Here is a 16,354-nt window from a genome sequence, read left to right on the forward strand (position 1 = left end):
CAAAAAAGCATTGTTTTGAAGAGATTTTATTCCTTAGGGTTGCTTTCTCATATGTACAGAAGATTGGTAAAATAAAAGGGAGCATTGTGTGCAGAGCGCCGCCCTGGTGGCGTGGTAGTGGGCAGGTGCTGCCAGGCCCTCCCGGGCTGCTCAGATATCGACCGTCTTGGCTGGCTTGGTCTCCCCCAGCTCAGCCTCTAACCAGCGGAAGCGGCGGTGACGGCGCAGGACCTCGATGGCCTTCTGCTCCACCGAGGAGGGCACGATACCGAGGTCCTCCAGGCCAGGCAGGCCTGGGTACTTCATGTCTGTGAGGTGGAGCTGGAAGATGCCACAAGATGGCGGATTCAACAGACAGTTTAAAGGCTGAAACGGCACGGCGACGCCCAATTATTCCATGCCACAAGTAAAAAACCCTTGTGCTCGAGGAGAAATTGGGGGGGGAGGGGGGGGATTGTGTATTATCTCTCAAAAGAACAAAAACATTTGAAAGGTTCATTTCATCCTATTTCCCTTCTGTCCACGAAAGGATTCCATCAGCGTGTGTTAATGCAGACATGACTGACACTTTCGCCTGCTGCTGGGAGGTACATACCCGATCTACTTTGTCACAAGTTGTCCACGGCTCAAACGGGTTCATCTCGAAAAACTTTGCAATCATGCTGAAACAGGCAAACGGGGGGAGAAAAGTGTTACAAATGATGAACAATGTGTTCAGTCATTGCAGAAAACGCCCAGTACAATCTTCTATTCTTCCCGTGCACTATCCTATACTCCCAGTACAATGTTATATTCTTCCAGTGGTGCTCTACTGATGCAGACGAATGCATGATAGACATTTTATTATAGCCAAGAAATCAGCCCCTACACATTTTTCCTGTTTTCTGTCTATGAGGTTCTGGCTGTTTAGACTCCAACCCTTCAAGAATGTTCATAACGATCCAGCGAATCAGAAAACCTGGTGGTGGCAACAATGGCCTTTTCAATACGACTAACAGTGAGCTGACTGTCTAGTCCATGTTTAAAGAATCTGTGGTCATCTTCTCCCAATGCACTGGGGTCTCACAAATGCAGTATTTTACTGTAACAGCGTTATTGTCTCTGTGCAATCTAATCTTTCAGCACCGATTCTAATCTGTGCATACACTGCTCCCAGTGGAGGACAGGTGTACAGGGATGAAGAGGTGAACAAGAAGGAGACAGCAGGAGTTTACTGAAACACCTCTGTGCTGCTGCATACTCACTGATACAGCGGTCGTGGCATTGGGTAAGGTACAAACGGCCTGTGCGCCACAGCGTAGACGTACTCCACCAGGTCATGCAGGAGATACCGGTTGGGCCTTCAGAGGGAGAGAGAGAGAGAAGACATGACACACTTCTGATCAACAGCCAGACTGCCTCACATCTCAGGCCTTCACACGCGCTGCGGGAGCTGGGTACACTGCTCAGCGGACCTGCCCTTTCAATTCAAGTGGAAATAAAACAATACATTTACATTTATTCATTTGGCAGACGCTTTTATCCAAAGCGACTTACATAGGTTACAGTTCTTTACAATGTTATCCATTTATACAGCTGGATATTTACTGAGACTGGCAACTGTGGGTTAAGTACCTTGCCCAAGGGTACAGCAGCAGTGTCCCAGCGGGGATCTAACCGGCAACCTTTCGGTTACAAGTCCTGCTCCTTAACCACTATGCTACACTGCCGCTTGACAGACTCTGCGATAATTGCAACTTTGACACGGCTCATTCAAACGAGTCAATATTCCTGTTCATGAGAAACTCAAATAAAACGTGGGTTGTTAAACAGTGTGTCACGGAAACACTTCCTTCTGAATATTCCTACGAGCCGAAGTCTGTACATGAGCATTGCCTTTCTAAGAATCTTAGAGTCATAATTTACTGGTAAGATAGTTGTTTGCGATAAGCCATTTTGCAAAAACAAAACAAAATAAGGAAGAGAGAGCATTCCAAGACAATTTGAGGAAAAAATCACACATATCCTTTACATAGCTTATTTACCATGTATAGAGAAATATTAGTAGCAGTTCAAGCTTCATGGAAAAAGTTTTTTCAGAATATGGCTGAAAATTGGGAGAGTAAGGGCTATAAGGAAATGAATGACAGAGGATATTAACCCTATCATCTTCTGGGAAGTTTCCGAGACAGTAAAGCAGGGAGAAATCATAACCTATGCCTCTTTTAAAAATGTGAAAGGGAAAAGAAAGATAAATAATTAGAATATAAGATTACATATGTCAAGAAGGATTATAAACTAACAGGAAATGTAATGGCCATGAATAATCTGAAAGAAATACAAAGGATGTTAAATTAACGGAGAGGATGGAAAGGGCTTTGACATTCACTAAAGAAAAATATTATGATAAGAGGCCCAAGAGCCTTCAACTGCTGGGCTTCCAACTCAAAAAGCCATGAGCAAAATCTGACAACAGCTATTAAGAAAAAGATCTCAAGGGAAATATTCATAGGGAAAAGTGACAGCATTCCACGTAATCTCTAACCTGTGCTGTGCTAGCTATGCCTCAAAGTGGCTGTAATTATGACACAGATAGACCACAGGAGGAAACTCATTCATCTGTAGCTTGGTGTAGCTACTGCAGATTGAAACCTAACCCCCAATAAACACGCTAAATACACGAGATCAACAACTAACTTTACAGTGAACCTTATTTAAATTGGCAGTGAGGTCATCCTTACCCAACTAGAGCATAGGTTTTCCCATTGGAGTCAGGGTCTTTTATGGCATTGACAATAGCCTTGGCCACATCCACAACCTGAGAGGAGAAGAACAGGTCATTCTAACATCTGCTCTCTCCCCTAGAACAGTCTAGAAAGCAGTGAGGTCTTGACAGGGCTCACGCACTCACATGCACAGGTTGCTTGACCGTCTTCTTCCCCAGAGCTATCATGGGCACGGCTCTCCCAAACCAGCGCATATCTGTGCAAAAGAGAAAGAGGGGACTTCAGCAGCAACAGATGTAATCTGCCTGTATTCACCACATATGCTTGTTTCAGCACAATCTACAAGCAGATACCAGTGCACCTTTTAACGTTAAGATTTCTGGTACAAGAGCTGCATACCTCTTCTCGTGTAAACACCTGACTCGAAATGCATGTAAACATTAAGAGACAACAGCTCCCTGTACAGGTGACTGAAATACCAATGCTTCTGTAATTCAATATCTGTCTGTTCCTCCAGTACAATTTACAAAGGGAACTGCCCAATCCAACTAATTTTATCAATATGCTCTTTTGCTCATGGCAATAAAATAAAACACTTCCATATTCCCTAAACTGAAGAGTAAGCATCTAACACCTCTAATATTCATGGCGGAAGGGCACAAGTCTGGTCTTAAAGAACAAATCATTTAGAGAGCTTTATAACTTAAAAATGTAAGGACAAACATTTTAAAAAGACGGTGTCACAGATTGCATATTTCTTTAGCACATAATTGATGTAGAAAATGTATTTTAAATTGCATCACATGGACATTTTTAAAGCAAGGACTAAGGTATCACAAATTGTGGAACTTTTTCAGGGACCTAAAAGAGCATCAATGTGTGTGGAAGACTGACAGCAAGTCATCTCCCAACCTTCCAAGACCTGCATGTGACAGTTTCAACGGGCTGTGTGGCTTTGTGCACAACGGCCAAAATGTGAGTGTGTAACATGTGGCATACTTGCAAAGTGGTTGAGGAACCTGTCCTCCCTCCCAAACATCTCAGAGGGCTTCATGATGACCGCATCGGGGAACTCATCTCTTACTGCTTGCTCCCCGACTGCCTGCAGAGTCCAGAGTTTTACACACAGCGCTGTTTTACACCACACAGCATCAGTTACACAGCACCAGTCAAAAGTCTGGACACACTTTTCTTTATTTTTACTATTTTCCACATTTTATAATAATAATAAAGACATTTTAAAAAACTATGAAACAACACAAATGGAATTACGCAGTGACCAAAAAAGTGTTATAAACAAATTTTTTGAAATTACTTTGGAAAGAAATTCACACACAATATTCACACAAATACCAATCTTGAAGTTGATGCCTAAGAAACAGAATTCAAGCATTCAAGCATAAATATTTAGATTAAAATGTCTCTGAATGCATGTTTCCCATTATCTTAATCAGGTGTATTCAAACTTTTGACTGATACTGTACATGTGAAATTGCCAGTCGAATAACAGTTACAAAGGTTATGCTGGCAATAGAGTGACAGTTATACAAGCTGTACTGCCTGTAGAATCAAAGCTTTACAGGTCGTACCACTCATAGACTTAGTTACACACGTCATACTCCCTGTAAAGTCATTCAGTGTTACACAGCTCCAATCAGTGATAAGGACGTTACTCGACCTTGTTCCGCAGATATTTTGAGGGGCTACGGATGTCTGCATTCAGGTGGGACATATGGATAAGCTTTGGGATGCCTGCTTCACGGGCTGCTTTGGCAATCGCCTGTGGGATTGACACATAGATGTCCTCAAAGCGGTAGTTCCTTTAGGGAGAAAGTAAACAAGAACAAGTTAATATCATGGGACTAGACAGTTCATACCATTCTGATCTTAACCGTTACACAAGCTCCAGCCAAACATCTAACAGGTTGATCCTGCCTCTGAGAAGAGGCCATCATGTTAGCAGGGCTGCCACATTATTATTCTTAACTGATCTTTTAACCTTACTTCTCTAACCCAACAGAACCATCTTTATACACAAATGAAATCAGCTATATACATACTGAAGTTTGACATTGTTAGCTGCATCTTTATAGTTTCAGGTTTGATCAGCTCAAATGCAGATAAACAGTTCTATACAGAGTCCTGTCCAGTACGGTCCAATGCATACCTTGTCTCCCACTCTCTTCCCACCAAATTGATGACCACATTGGAGTGAGCCATGGCTTGTTTTATGGTCTCCTTGTTTCTGGCGTCCCATTCCTTAAACATGTCAGGGGGAGACATCAAGACAGGCACCACAGTCTGCAAATTACAACAGCTAAGACCTCATGATGACGTGTTTCAAATATTGTTTTGTGAGCACCTCACCCTGAAAATAGAGTGCTTTTGCAACCATGCATCAGCGATGGCAGGCAAGGATTTCTAAGACATTTTCCTCTTTAATTCTCATCTCATATATTCAAATAGGCAGACATGTTATGCCACAGTGTATCAGCATCCGCTAAAATGAACCACGTTTATATATGGAGGCTATTGTTTTTTTTTTTTTTTGGTTTACCAGGAAGATTATCTGGCCCAGGTCTCCCATGGGTCTGAGGTACATGATATCATACTGGTCACAGCGGTGAGGAACCACAATCTGAGAACCCATACGCCCTGCAAAAGAGCAAACACACATCAGACACACAGCTCATTCTACACAGGCTTTCTGTGCAAAGCCACCTAACACCAGCCAACTAACATCCAGCTGGTGTCATACACTGGCTACCGTCAGTGTTATTTGCCACCGATATACTTGTTTGGTGAATGCAAAACACAGAACTATACAGAAGACAATACAACAACGTGTTTATGACATGTAATGTAATGACAAATAAACTTGTCATGTAATGACAATAATGTAATGTGATGTAACAACTTCTTAGGGGACAACAGCCATGACAGACAAGACAGCATCAAAATGACAGCTAACTGGGCTAATAACCTTACTCACCAAGACGATTGACCACATATCTGCCCAGGAAGCCAGTGGCGCCAAAGACAGTGGCTGATATCCCGCTAAAGGAAGAGCGGCCACCCTTGCCTCGGGGGATGACAGAATGATGGACTTTCCTCTGCTGGACTGCCACGGGGGCAGAGGCCAGCACCACAGGGGAGCCATCACCTACAGGCACAGGCACAGAAAAGGCACTGCCATTGCGTTCTCCGCTTTACCAAGGGTCAGTAAGGACAACAATAAACACAGAACATCTACCTCTGGGTACAAATAAAGTAACCTGAACCTGATAGAAATCGAACAAAGAAAGAAATCGAAGAAACACCATAAAGTTGCCTGTAAAATTGCATATTCCTGAAAATTCTCAAGTATTTACAGAGACACTCGTTTGCACACACCTCCTTCCACGAGCCAAAGGCATCTTTGTAACAAGCTACATCACCAAATTTAAGACACTTTCTATATGCAGGATAAAAATGGCATGTGGCAAATAATATAGCCTACTTCTGACTAAAACGTGCAGTCACTGAGAGAGCCACTTGAATAGAAGTGTAACAGAGAAGGTATTTATGAAAACATTGGCAGCTATACATTTATTAAATTATTTTCTTCACTTATTATAAACTTATTAACTTGCAATACTGATTTTTGTAATCTTGTTTAAAATGGCTGTGTGCAAATCCATACATCATTACAGCTGGGTGCCGTTATGTAGCTAGACAGCTACTCCTCATCAAACTGACTCCCCCATAAACTCAAATGTTTGTCAACCTTGGTCACAAACGTGATCTTGACCTAAACAGTTGTCTTGTATGAAAAGGGAAGTTATCTAAAGGTGTTACATAGTGAATTAAATTAGTGTAAAGACACTTTCGAATAGCAGACATCACAAATGCATCATATGAAGAAGCTTAGCTACATTCATTATTGACATTATCTTCAAAGCAATCTAGCAGGCTATACCCCATTTTATTCCACATGTCCCAAGTATTGACTATCGTTACCGCTAGACAGATGTTTAGCTACAAAGGGACTATTTAAGTTAAGTAAGTTAGCCAGCTAAAGATGAGCAACCAGGCTTAACTAACTTAAATAATGTTAGGTCACTCAAGGTTCTACAGCCGGGTTTTAATGTCAGGTAGCTAATGTTAGCTTTCAGTATCGAGTCCTCGTATTCCCCCCATATGCAATGCTTGCATTTTAGCGTTGCACTGAAACGGCAGAGAGCTGGTACAGGTGACCCTTATTCCTTTCGTTGAGTTTTGCCAATTCAAAACTCAACGAAAGTTTTGCCAATTCAATTCTTTGTGATGGCAAAATATGCTAGCAAGCTAACATAAAACCCGGTACCTTCGCAAACAAGGACAACTAACAGACATGTTAGCAAATATATAAACCCCTGGCGGGTAGCCTAAACTGTGATCACTGACTGTCAAAGAAAGCAGGCTCATAACATGTCACTGAAAAAGTCAACAGTGGAAATCGAATAAAACGTTAGTTAGACGAGCTCGCTAACGTTAGCCAGCGATCTTGCAGGTCATAGCACTAGGGGGGTCACATCAGGCCTGGAATTAAATGGTCGGGAAATACAACTCCTAAGTAAGACATAATACCGAAAGCTGGATTTTGTTATTACTTTATACGCCTTGATTCTGTAGTCAGCAAAGCATACAGTTCGTTTCAGACTTACTGAAAATCCTGGGAAGGACACTCGCAGGACGACGGCAGACCAGAGTAACGGCCGCCATGTTTTTCTGATATGGAGTACGGAGCAACGGAGGGTCAAAAAGATTCAAGGCTTAAAACGAATAATTGTCAGAAACAATCAGGTAATCGCGCCCTGAAAGCATCGTACACCAGCAAACCATCACGAGAGAGGTCAACTAAAATGAACATTCATAAAAAAAATCATTTACTCTGTAGGGGTCCGTTTTACTGGATTTTTTTTTTTTTTTTTACTGGATTTTACTTTTTTGTTTCAGCTTGTTAATGCTGCAAATAGTTTTGCAAGGGTCCTCAGACAGGAGGAGGTGCTATCTAGTGGAAGTTCTGTATGAGTTTGCATGTAAGAGGGAGGCATTATACGTAATTGAAGATGAGAAAATTGACCTTTAAAACGTCCACCTGCACATTACTTTATTAGTAGGAGCATCTAGTAAAGGAACATATTTCTTTTTACGTAAGAACATTTTATTCCCTTTTGTTCTACTGTTAGTGTCATTTTTGCACTTTGCACTAAGGAATCCAAAGAGTTGAAATCCCTGGCTAGAATTAAGACTTATTAGCCAGCCCTGAACTACCACAAAAGAAGGTTTGAAGTTGTACGCCAATTTATTTATAAGCCATGCAAATCTAACCAAAAATCTCTTCCACTTTAACCTGATGAGTCTCATGAAATGTTTTAAAATGACCCGATGTTGACTGATTTACATTACAAATGACTGATTTTGTGACTTCGTTGAGATGGCTATTAAAGATGTTGAACTTTGTGATAGTCAAAAATGTGTTTTTTTTCCCACTGTCATAGCTGCTCCTCCTGTATAGCCTCCTCTAGGTGGCTTTGCACTGTGTCTGCCCCTAATCTTGCTCCTCAGGATCCACAGCTGGATTCATTTAGCTATGAAATATAGGCACACTTACTGGCTTAGGTTCAGATAAGGCATTTCTTCTTTTATGAAAACTGTGGCTAGCTATCTGCGTCTTCATTGATGGCTGCATTTGATACCCAGCTGTTACAGTGTGATCAAATTGGCACTCTTAACTGTTGATGGACGACAGCACTTCTTTCTTGGTTGTGCAGACATTACATTATTGGTATTTAGGAGACTCTCAATGTTATCCATTTATACAGCTGGATATTTACTAGGGCAATTAAGTACCTTGCCCATGGGGACAGCAGCAATGCCCCAGCAGGGAATCGAACTGGCAACCTTTGGGTTATAAGTCCTGCTCCTTAACCACTACGTTACACTACCACCCCAGACATTTAAGGTTAAGATTAACACTGCTCCTTGCTTCAGGATCAATTTTCTGGCCAATCCAGTGCTGAATTGTACCTTGTTCTCAGTGCAATCTGTCCAGAAATGCACAGAGCACACAGCATTGGAAAGAACTAGCTAGAAATTAATTTTCACTCTCACACGCAGGGTCATAACCATGTTTCAAAACTGTTCACACTTTGACTGCACTGCACACTACTTGCATACCCTTGTGTACCCATAATACACCATGCCTAAGAGTACTATACTCTTTGTTTACACTTCTGTTAGAGCCCCCCCCCCCCCACCCCCCCCCCCACCCCCCCGATACATGTTATCTCATAATACAGTATAAATGGTGATGGAATTTCCTTTATGCTCCACAGTAATCAAATAACATGACTTGCCGGCCAAGTTTGCTATGCTTCCTATCGAACTGAAAAGATGCTGTGCACTTCTACAGTTTACTGCCAGGCGGGTGTTATGAAGCGCAGAGTGGACCCAAATGCAGAGAGGACTCGAGGCTCAGCAGGGTCAGTTCAAAAATAAAGATCTTCATTTTTATTTCTTATTGGAGACTCTCAAAAACCAAATGGCTTGGATGACGGTACACAGGCAAAATATGGAAACTGAAGACTGAGCAAGCACATAGACAAAGGGCAAAACTTAAATAGCAGTGAACACAAATGCAAACAATAACTAATCAACACAGGTGAAACACGTGAACTAAATGGGGCGTAGAGAACATGACGAAATTACGCGACTGTCCGGTGGCCAACCCAGGAAGCAGCAGCTGCATTCCTGACAGTGGGAGTGGGGATTGGTTCTTTCAGGCGATGATAAACTTCCTCTTGAACTGCAAATCTTTCCAGCTACATCCAACACAAATTGGTTTGCCTCTCTGTCCATCTGCATTTCAGAAATCTTTAATCACGTGCTGTATTCTCCAGCCTTGCCCACTGCACTTTTGGATGATAAGCTGATAGTAGGTGTGTCCCTCTTTGGCTACCTCCAGACATCTCTGTGTGTCTCTGTTCTTTATAGCCTGTCCCTGCAAAAGCAACACAAATGTATCAATGCACAAGGAAGTCCCCCAAGGAATCGTGCTCGTCCTTCCTGCTTCTTCTCCATTCACAAATAACTGCTCCACAGAAATTAGTATGTTGCAATGGACAGAACACCCTCATAGCGCCATTTCAGTATCTAGATGAAAATGGCAGAAGCAAACATTTAATAATTATCACATAAGAGTTGTGATATGTGATGATGACGATAAACTTTTTCCTCACCTGTTTGAAGTCCCAGTGCATGTGGAATCCTTTCTCCTTGGCCTCTTTACACTCGTATAGCCCAGGTGTACTGCCAGTGCCAGGATCCACCAGGCAGCGATTGTCGTCGTACTTGTGAGACGTGATGCCTCCGATGTAGATCTGTCCACCTGTGCGGTAGTAACAGAGCTACATAGAAATTAGTAGAGAAAAATCTAAGCTTTGTTTAAGCACGTTAATTTTGATCTCATCCACAAAACGTGGATGTACAATCCAACTAATTTCTAATGAAACAGTCAGAAATGGGGACTACAGTACCGGCACGAGGATCAAACATTCAAATGTATAAATTAAACCTGGCAGGTCGACTCAGGGTTGAATAATCTTTTGCAATGGTGGCCCAGAGTATCACAATGGGTAGGGATTGTAAGGGACTGTGTCATCTATCAGCTATAGGGGGCATGATTAGATGGCTAAATTCTGTTTGACCCCACTGCTGTATCCTGAATGCAGAACCCCAGTGAAAGCGCCTAACTTGTTCCAGGAAAAATTCAGCTGCCTAAATGAGGTACATGTTTAAAAATGTAGAATTCCAGGTCAGTCAGAATACAACATTGGACAGGTAAATAAATTATATAAAACATACACTTACTAACCGGTGGGTAATAGCAAACATACAAACACACCAACCTGTGTGGAAAAGAAGTGGCATCCGTACAGAATAGGAACATTTCCAGGAACAGGCCCTTGGTCAATACAGGCGTCCTCCGTGAGGTTATTAACCATCTGTTTACAGTATTAGACAAGTCGCAGTAAAATGAAAGTATACGTGTGACTCTTTGAATGCATTTGTACCAATGATTGTAGTTTAACACGGACATACAGATATTTCTATAAATGTCTGTCGATCATAATCATCTAAACGCCTTCACAAGGCAACTTACGAATGAATAAAAGATACAATAAAAGTGCAAAAACACAAATAGGTAAGCAGACAGCAGCCGAAATAACCATTCAATTCATCTGGAAAGTGGGAGAGGATCGGAGTAAACACAGGTTTACTCACAGCGCCATAGGCGACAAGGTCATCCCAGGTGTCTAGCTGGGGATACACGTTGTCCAGGTACCATTTGAAGGGCTTACACTTCAGCTTCTCTCTGAGTTTTTTTCTCTCTGACACGTCCCCAATATCAATCCCATGATCCTGAGAAAGGAGACAGGAGGACAAGCCACAAAAAGGGTGTACAAGAGAACAAAAATGGATTCAGTGTCTTTACCATATATCTTAAACTGTGTTTTCCTTATATAAAAAATTAAATCTATGGATTCAAGCACTCGTATCTCTACCAGCTAGCTTGTACCTTGTCTAGCCAGCTATTGAAACTTGGTCATTCAGTGCTTCTAACAGTGTTGCTTGTGTTGTCCTCTGCTCCACTTGTAAGTCGCTAGTAAGCTACATATCCCCGTGTACCTTAGGAGGAAGATTCCAGGCGATGTTGACATGGTGTTTGTACTCATCCATCCAGACCTCAGCCACCCGTAGAGCGTTCCTCTTCATGGTGATACTGAGGTCGGGTAGGTAGGGTTTATGGCTTCTCTCAATGTGGGCAATCCTGGAGCACGGCACTATCTCTATACTGCCCCCACACAGCCACACCTGTGAGTAACAAAAGATTAAGTTCAAAAGTATATCACTTTTCCATTATTTAGCATGAACTTTAAAGTTTTGTTTGATACTGTATTTCCTAGGTGTTTGCAATGAGACATCAGTGACCATTTCATTTAAAATAAATCAAACTTCACTTACACGAACTCCTAGCTCCACATTCTCATCACCATAGATTTTCATTCCGCCATCCAGGGCCCCAATTTTATTATTTTTATTATTATCTTTATTCAAGATAAGCTCTTATCCAGTGACTTACAAGGTTAATATGACACCATGGTCTGAATTTACATTTACATTTATTCATTTAGCAGACACTTATTATCCAAAGCGACTTACATAGGTTACAGTTCTTTACAATGTTATCCATTTATACAGCTGGATATTTACTGAGGCAATTGTGGGTTAAGTACCTTGCCCAAGGGTACAGCAGCAGTGTCCCAGCGGGGATCGAACTGGCAACCTTTCGGTTACGAGTCCTGCGCCTTAACTTCTATGCTACACTGCCGCCCTTTCCATTACACGCATTTTCTAAATACATACCCTACAGTCTCTATATATTTTGATACCCAAGGTACTTAGATATGTATTTCCCAGGATGCATTTCCCAAACATTTGCAGCAAAACCTCAGTGGCCATTTAGTTTAAATATCGAGTTTTCACTTACACGAACTCCCAGCTCCACATTTTCACCACCATAGATTTTCATCCCACTGTCCAAGACTCCGATTTCCCCAAAGAAATTTCGATCAGCCACAAGTATGCCCATGATGGAAGGACTCCTGCCAAACAGAGGGGACGATGGAGAGTTAATATCTGCACACATAGCACTACATTTCTCAAACCTGAGTCTCAGGACACAGCTTGTGTCCTTACAGTTGAGCTCTCAATGAATTTGATTTATCACTTAAAGGAATTCCTCATTTAATATATTAAACATTGTATTTACTAGCAAATGGAAAATGCCTGTGTGTGCAAAAGCAAATGAACGGGTGGCCACGTAGCATGGTGGTAAGGAGCAGGGCTCATAACCAAACGGTTGTTGGCTTGATTCCTTGCTGGGGGATAGGTATTTAACCCACAATTGCCTCTGCAAGTATCCAGCTATATGAATAGATAACGTAAAAATTGTAACCTGTGTAAGTCCCTCTGGATAAAAGTGTCTGCTAAATGACAATAATGTAATGTAACAGCCTTGCTACTTGCAACCCATGCCACACAGCCACACGGATCATCCCACAAGGATTTCAGCAGGAACAGAAGACCCCCCCATCTTGTGATTCCTTGTTTCTTTTAATCGTCTACTTTTCCAACACAGATATACAATACAATAAATGCTTTCTTAAAAGAAGTTCTTTAACAAGAATGCCTTGTAATCCACACTTCGTTTTGTGCAATGCTCCATTTTTGTTTTGTTTTGGTTTTTTTCCCCACATTTTTCAAGAAGAGTTATCTTTGTGTCTTTACTTACTTTACCTGTGTGTGTGTGTGTGTGTGTGTGTGTGTGTGTGTGGTTGTTTGTGTGCACGTGTGTGTGTGTGTGTGTGTGCATGTGTGCACGTGTGCGTTTGTACCTGCATCGCTTACTTCCCTGGTAGCAACCCCTGTCTAACTGATACCATGATGTTAAACAGCTACAGCCAAATTGAAAGCTGGACAGAAAACCAGGTTTTGGAAGCATTGCAATAATAACAGTTTCCCAGAAGTTCAATTGATGAATATATCTTATATTTGCCTACATCCACCTGACATAACACTTAAATTCCTCTATAATTTCTGAATTGATAACCGTTATCAAACATTTGATGAAATGCGTGCTACCATGGTAACGTAAAATCTTCAAAATCACAGTGCTGTCTCCCCTGTGCTCATTGTGTTTCCAAAATATCATGTCACACATAAAAGGACGGGGCTTAATCTTCAAGGCAGGTTAAAGTGGAGGTCACTTACTTCCCTGGCTGTGACTCATCATTGAGTCTGTACCACTCAGGTCTGAATACCTCGTACAAACACCACAGTCGCCAATCAAAGCCATGCGCAGACGAAAAGTAGTGAGTCACCTTCAGGTCATCGAAATTCACTTTGTCAAACACCGGGCTCACCACCACGGTGCGGTCCGCCTTAATCCGAGCCAGCAGTGGCTCCGCCCTGTAGATCCACAGAAGGAAACCAGTACCCCTTCAACATGTTTTGCTCACAACCAAACAGCCATTAATCAGATTAGTGGACTTGTTTCTATTTTGTCTTATTTTGCCTGTACTTCATTCTGCAACCTTTTGCAAACTGATTCATCAGGAGTAGAAACAAAGGGTAAGAATCATTAAATCCCAAGAACTTTCTCCTTCAGAAAAAAAATTGATGCTACAAAACAAATTAGCACATATGGAAAAAATATAGCCATGGTCAATAAAAAAAGCTCCACTTACCATTGCGCATGGACCTCTATGTGAGCGTCCAAGATGGCCACCACATCCCCTGTAGCAGCCTCCCACCCTGAGATGCGGGCTTGTGTCAGACCCATCTGCTCTTGGTGTCTCACCCTCCTCACCAGACCAGGCCGCTCTTCATGGATGGAGCTGATGTAGGCGTCCAGCTTGTCCTTCAGATCCTCTGGGTTTGAGAGATGTATCAAAATAGACATGGTTGCACAGGAGGGCCCAGCTGGATGGGTTTCAAACCCAGTAGCATCTATGAAGAATCACCTTCACTTAAATCAGCACAGTGCACAGTTCATGGTCATCTGCTAAGACTAATACCAGATAACTGGCCTAACTTGTCCACTTAACAAACCATGTGAACTGTTGTCATCCACCAGTATGATGTCCTTCAGCAGATGAGCAGGTGTCTTATCGATGATACTGCGAATGGCTCTCTTGATGATAGACAGGGCCTCATCCAGGTAGATCAAAACCACGCTGATTGTAGGCAGGTCCTCTGGATACTTTCTCTCCAAGCATCTGGAGGGAGTAGGGTGGTGAGCATACATTAACATAAAATAAAATAGCACTGCATTTGAGCTGCATGCACTCAAACCTAGTTCACATAAGTGTTCACTCTTTATTAACAGCTCATGTCTACTCAAGTCATCTTGATTATTTTTTTTCAAAATGTAATAATCCTAAATGTCGCATTTTGGCATTTTCATATATGAAATTGTGACAGAGGAAACTCCTACATTGGCCTGCTGCATTGTGTTGAATTTCAGTTCACCGATAAAAGGAGCAGACGACCTCACCTTTTGTCTCTCGTGTCTGGGATCTTTCTGTTCAGGGGCAGCCTGTCGCTCAGGAAGGCATTGTATCCATATCGCTGAAACAGTGCCTCTGCCTCTTTCTGCTCCTCCTCAGACAGCTGGTCTCCCCAGTTTCTGAAGAGTGCTGAATTTGGATTTAGCTTCTTCACCACCTTCTTCTCCATCTTTACCTCCGTATCCCCCTCAGGCTGGCCTTGTCCATGATCAACAACATTCATGGATTTTACTGTGGAGAAAATTCACAAAAAGGATGCAGCTTCTTCACCATCTTCTTCTCCATCTTTACCCTCGAATCACTCTTAGTTTGACCTTCTTCATGATGAACAAGCTTACTAGATTTTGCTGTAGAAAGAACATTTGGGATGTGAATCAGCATACAACCTGTGCACCCTGCATTCCTCCCCAGCCAATCATTATTCTCTGACCAGCCTGACCACCAGCAGCGTTATTTAAGTTTTCTAATAAAGACAGATGTGCGCAAAGTTCAAAAAGGACAATGAAGGGGATGTTCGGTGTGTGCTGTGCGCTCTGAGTGAAACAATTTTAATTCAAGGAGCGAACAGTATTAGAAATTGCACGGGCAAGGAAACGTTTTGTTATTTTAGAATCCCTTTACATTACATTACATGCATTTAGCATGCGCTCTATCCAGAGCGACTCCCAGCACAACAGAACATAAGTGTATGCCTATATTAAAGTGAAAGTAAAGTTAGTTTCACAAGAACCCCAAAGAATTAATGTTAAAATGTTACTCCTTGTTTACCCACAAAAGCAAACTATTTTTAATCATTTGAGGTAAACTCCACGAATTGCAGTAATGTCATTTCCAGACGTCGTTACAATGTACCTGTTATTGCGTGTCCGTTTTACGCAAAGTGTAGCTTTGGGATTCCATAGGCGTTTCACAGCTCACTCGTGATATGAAATTGATGGGTTAACTCAGGGGAAAACTCACCCAAGTAGCTCACGTGAGACTGCACCTTCTGTAGGCGATTTAGGATCTCCTGACTCCAAGCCTCGTTGCTCTCGCAAATGCGCTGCATCTCTCGCTTGATTGACATCAAGTACCACGCAGCCAGTGCGGCCGCCAGCAGAGCCGCTGGCACACGAAGCAAGCTGGCCCTCATCGTGCTCCTTCACCGCTGTACGGGACTGTCGGTGTCATTTAGTCGTCTTGAGTTGAGGGCGCGGTCTGGGTGTAACTGATTAGAAAGGTGAGCCCGGCATACCTGGTTAAACTTAACCCCGCATGATAAACAAAAAGAAATAGTAGCTAGGTAGGTCCAGGAAACAACCATTCGTCCAAAATAATCACAAACACAGCCATTGGCAAGGCTCCCCAGTGCAGACAAGTGCGAATGCACGTTATTCACCTACCTTGTACTCAGGTACAGTATAACGGCAACAGACTTTGTTCCATTGGTTGGTGTTTAATGTCATTGATAGCTGTGTAGGCTAATGGTTTCAAAGTGCACAAAGAGTGTTTTTG

At 42.3% G+C, this 16,354-nt stretch overlaps 2 protein-coding genes across 2 annotated transcripts; both read right to left on the reverse strand.

Annotated features, from left to right (window-relative positions):
* Nucleotides 1–41: 41 nt before the first annotated feature.
* ndufa9a (NADH:ubiquinone oxidoreductase subunit A9a) lies at nt 42–7,460 on the reverse strand. Its single transcript, XM_036517806.1, has 11 exons — nt 7,391–7,460; nt 5,698–5,868; nt 5,263–5,360; nt 4,873–4,964; nt 4,384–4,525; nt 3,705–3,807; nt 2,891–2,961; nt 2,721–2,797; nt 1,245–1,340; nt 596–662; nt 42–321 (listed from the first exon to the last, which is right to left on the reverse strand). The coding sequence occupies exons 1-11, from the start codon at nt 7,446–7,448 to the stop codon at nt 151–153; spliced, it is 1,146 nt and encodes a 381-aa protein (XP_036373699.1). The 5' UTR covers nt 7,449–7,460; the 3' UTR covers nt 42–150.
* A 2,134-nt stretch (nt 7,461–9,594) lies between these two features.
* LOC118770722 (probable polypeptide N-acetylgalactosaminyltransferase 8) lies at nt 9,595–15,992 on the reverse strand. Its single transcript, XM_036518488.1, has 11 exons — nt 15,821–15,992; nt 14,848–15,091; nt 14,403–14,569; nt 14,039–14,222; nt 13,563–13,760; nt 12,280–12,394; nt 11,418–11,603; nt 11,013–11,150; nt 10,637–10,732; nt 9,968–10,135; nt 9,595–9,729 (listed from the first exon to the last, which is right to left on the reverse strand). Exons 1-11 carry the CDS (start codon nt 15,990–15,992, stop codon nt 9,595–9,597), a joined length of 1,803 nt encoding a protein of 600 aa, XP_036374381.1.
* Between the last annotated feature and the right edge of the window lie 362 nt (nt 15,993–16,354).

This window comes from Megalops cyprinoides, chromosome 23, assembly GCF_013368585.1.
Source record: "Megalops cyprinoides isolate fMegCyp1 chromosome 23, fMegCyp1.pri, whole genome shotgun sequence".
NCBI classification, from domain to species: Eukaryota; Metazoa; Chordata; class Actinopteri; order Elopiformes; family Megalopidae; genus Megalops; species Megalops cyprinoides.

Excerpts from the sequence above, each read along its gene's own strand:
- ndufa9a (XM_036517806.1), bottom strand. The coding sequence starts at position 7,448 with ATGGCGGCCGTTACTCTGGTCTGCCGTCGTCCTGCGAGTGTCCTTCCC. Across the intron at positions 5,869-7,390 it reads TGTCCTTCCCAGGATTTTCA|GTGATGGCTCCCCTGTGGTG; the intron begins GTAAGTCTGAAA and ends CTGTGCCTGTAG. Across the intron at positions 322-595 it reads CTTGTGACAAAGTAGATCGG|CTCCACCTCACAGACATGAA; the intron begins GTATGTACCTCC and ends GGCATCTTCCAG.
- LOC118770722 (XM_036518488.1), bottom strand. The coding sequence starts at position 15,992 with ATGAGGGCCAGCTTGCTTCGTGTGCCAGCGGCTCTGCTGGCGGCCGCA. Across the intron at positions 15,092-15,820 it reads GTCTCACGTGAGCTACTTGG|TAAAATCCATGAATGTTGTT; the intron begins GTGAGTTTTCCC and ends TTTTCTCCACAG. Across the intron at positions 14,223-14,402 it reads GGATGACAACAGTTCACATG|AGGATCTGAAGGACAAGCTG; the intron begins GTTTGTTAAGTG and ends TCTCAAACCCAG.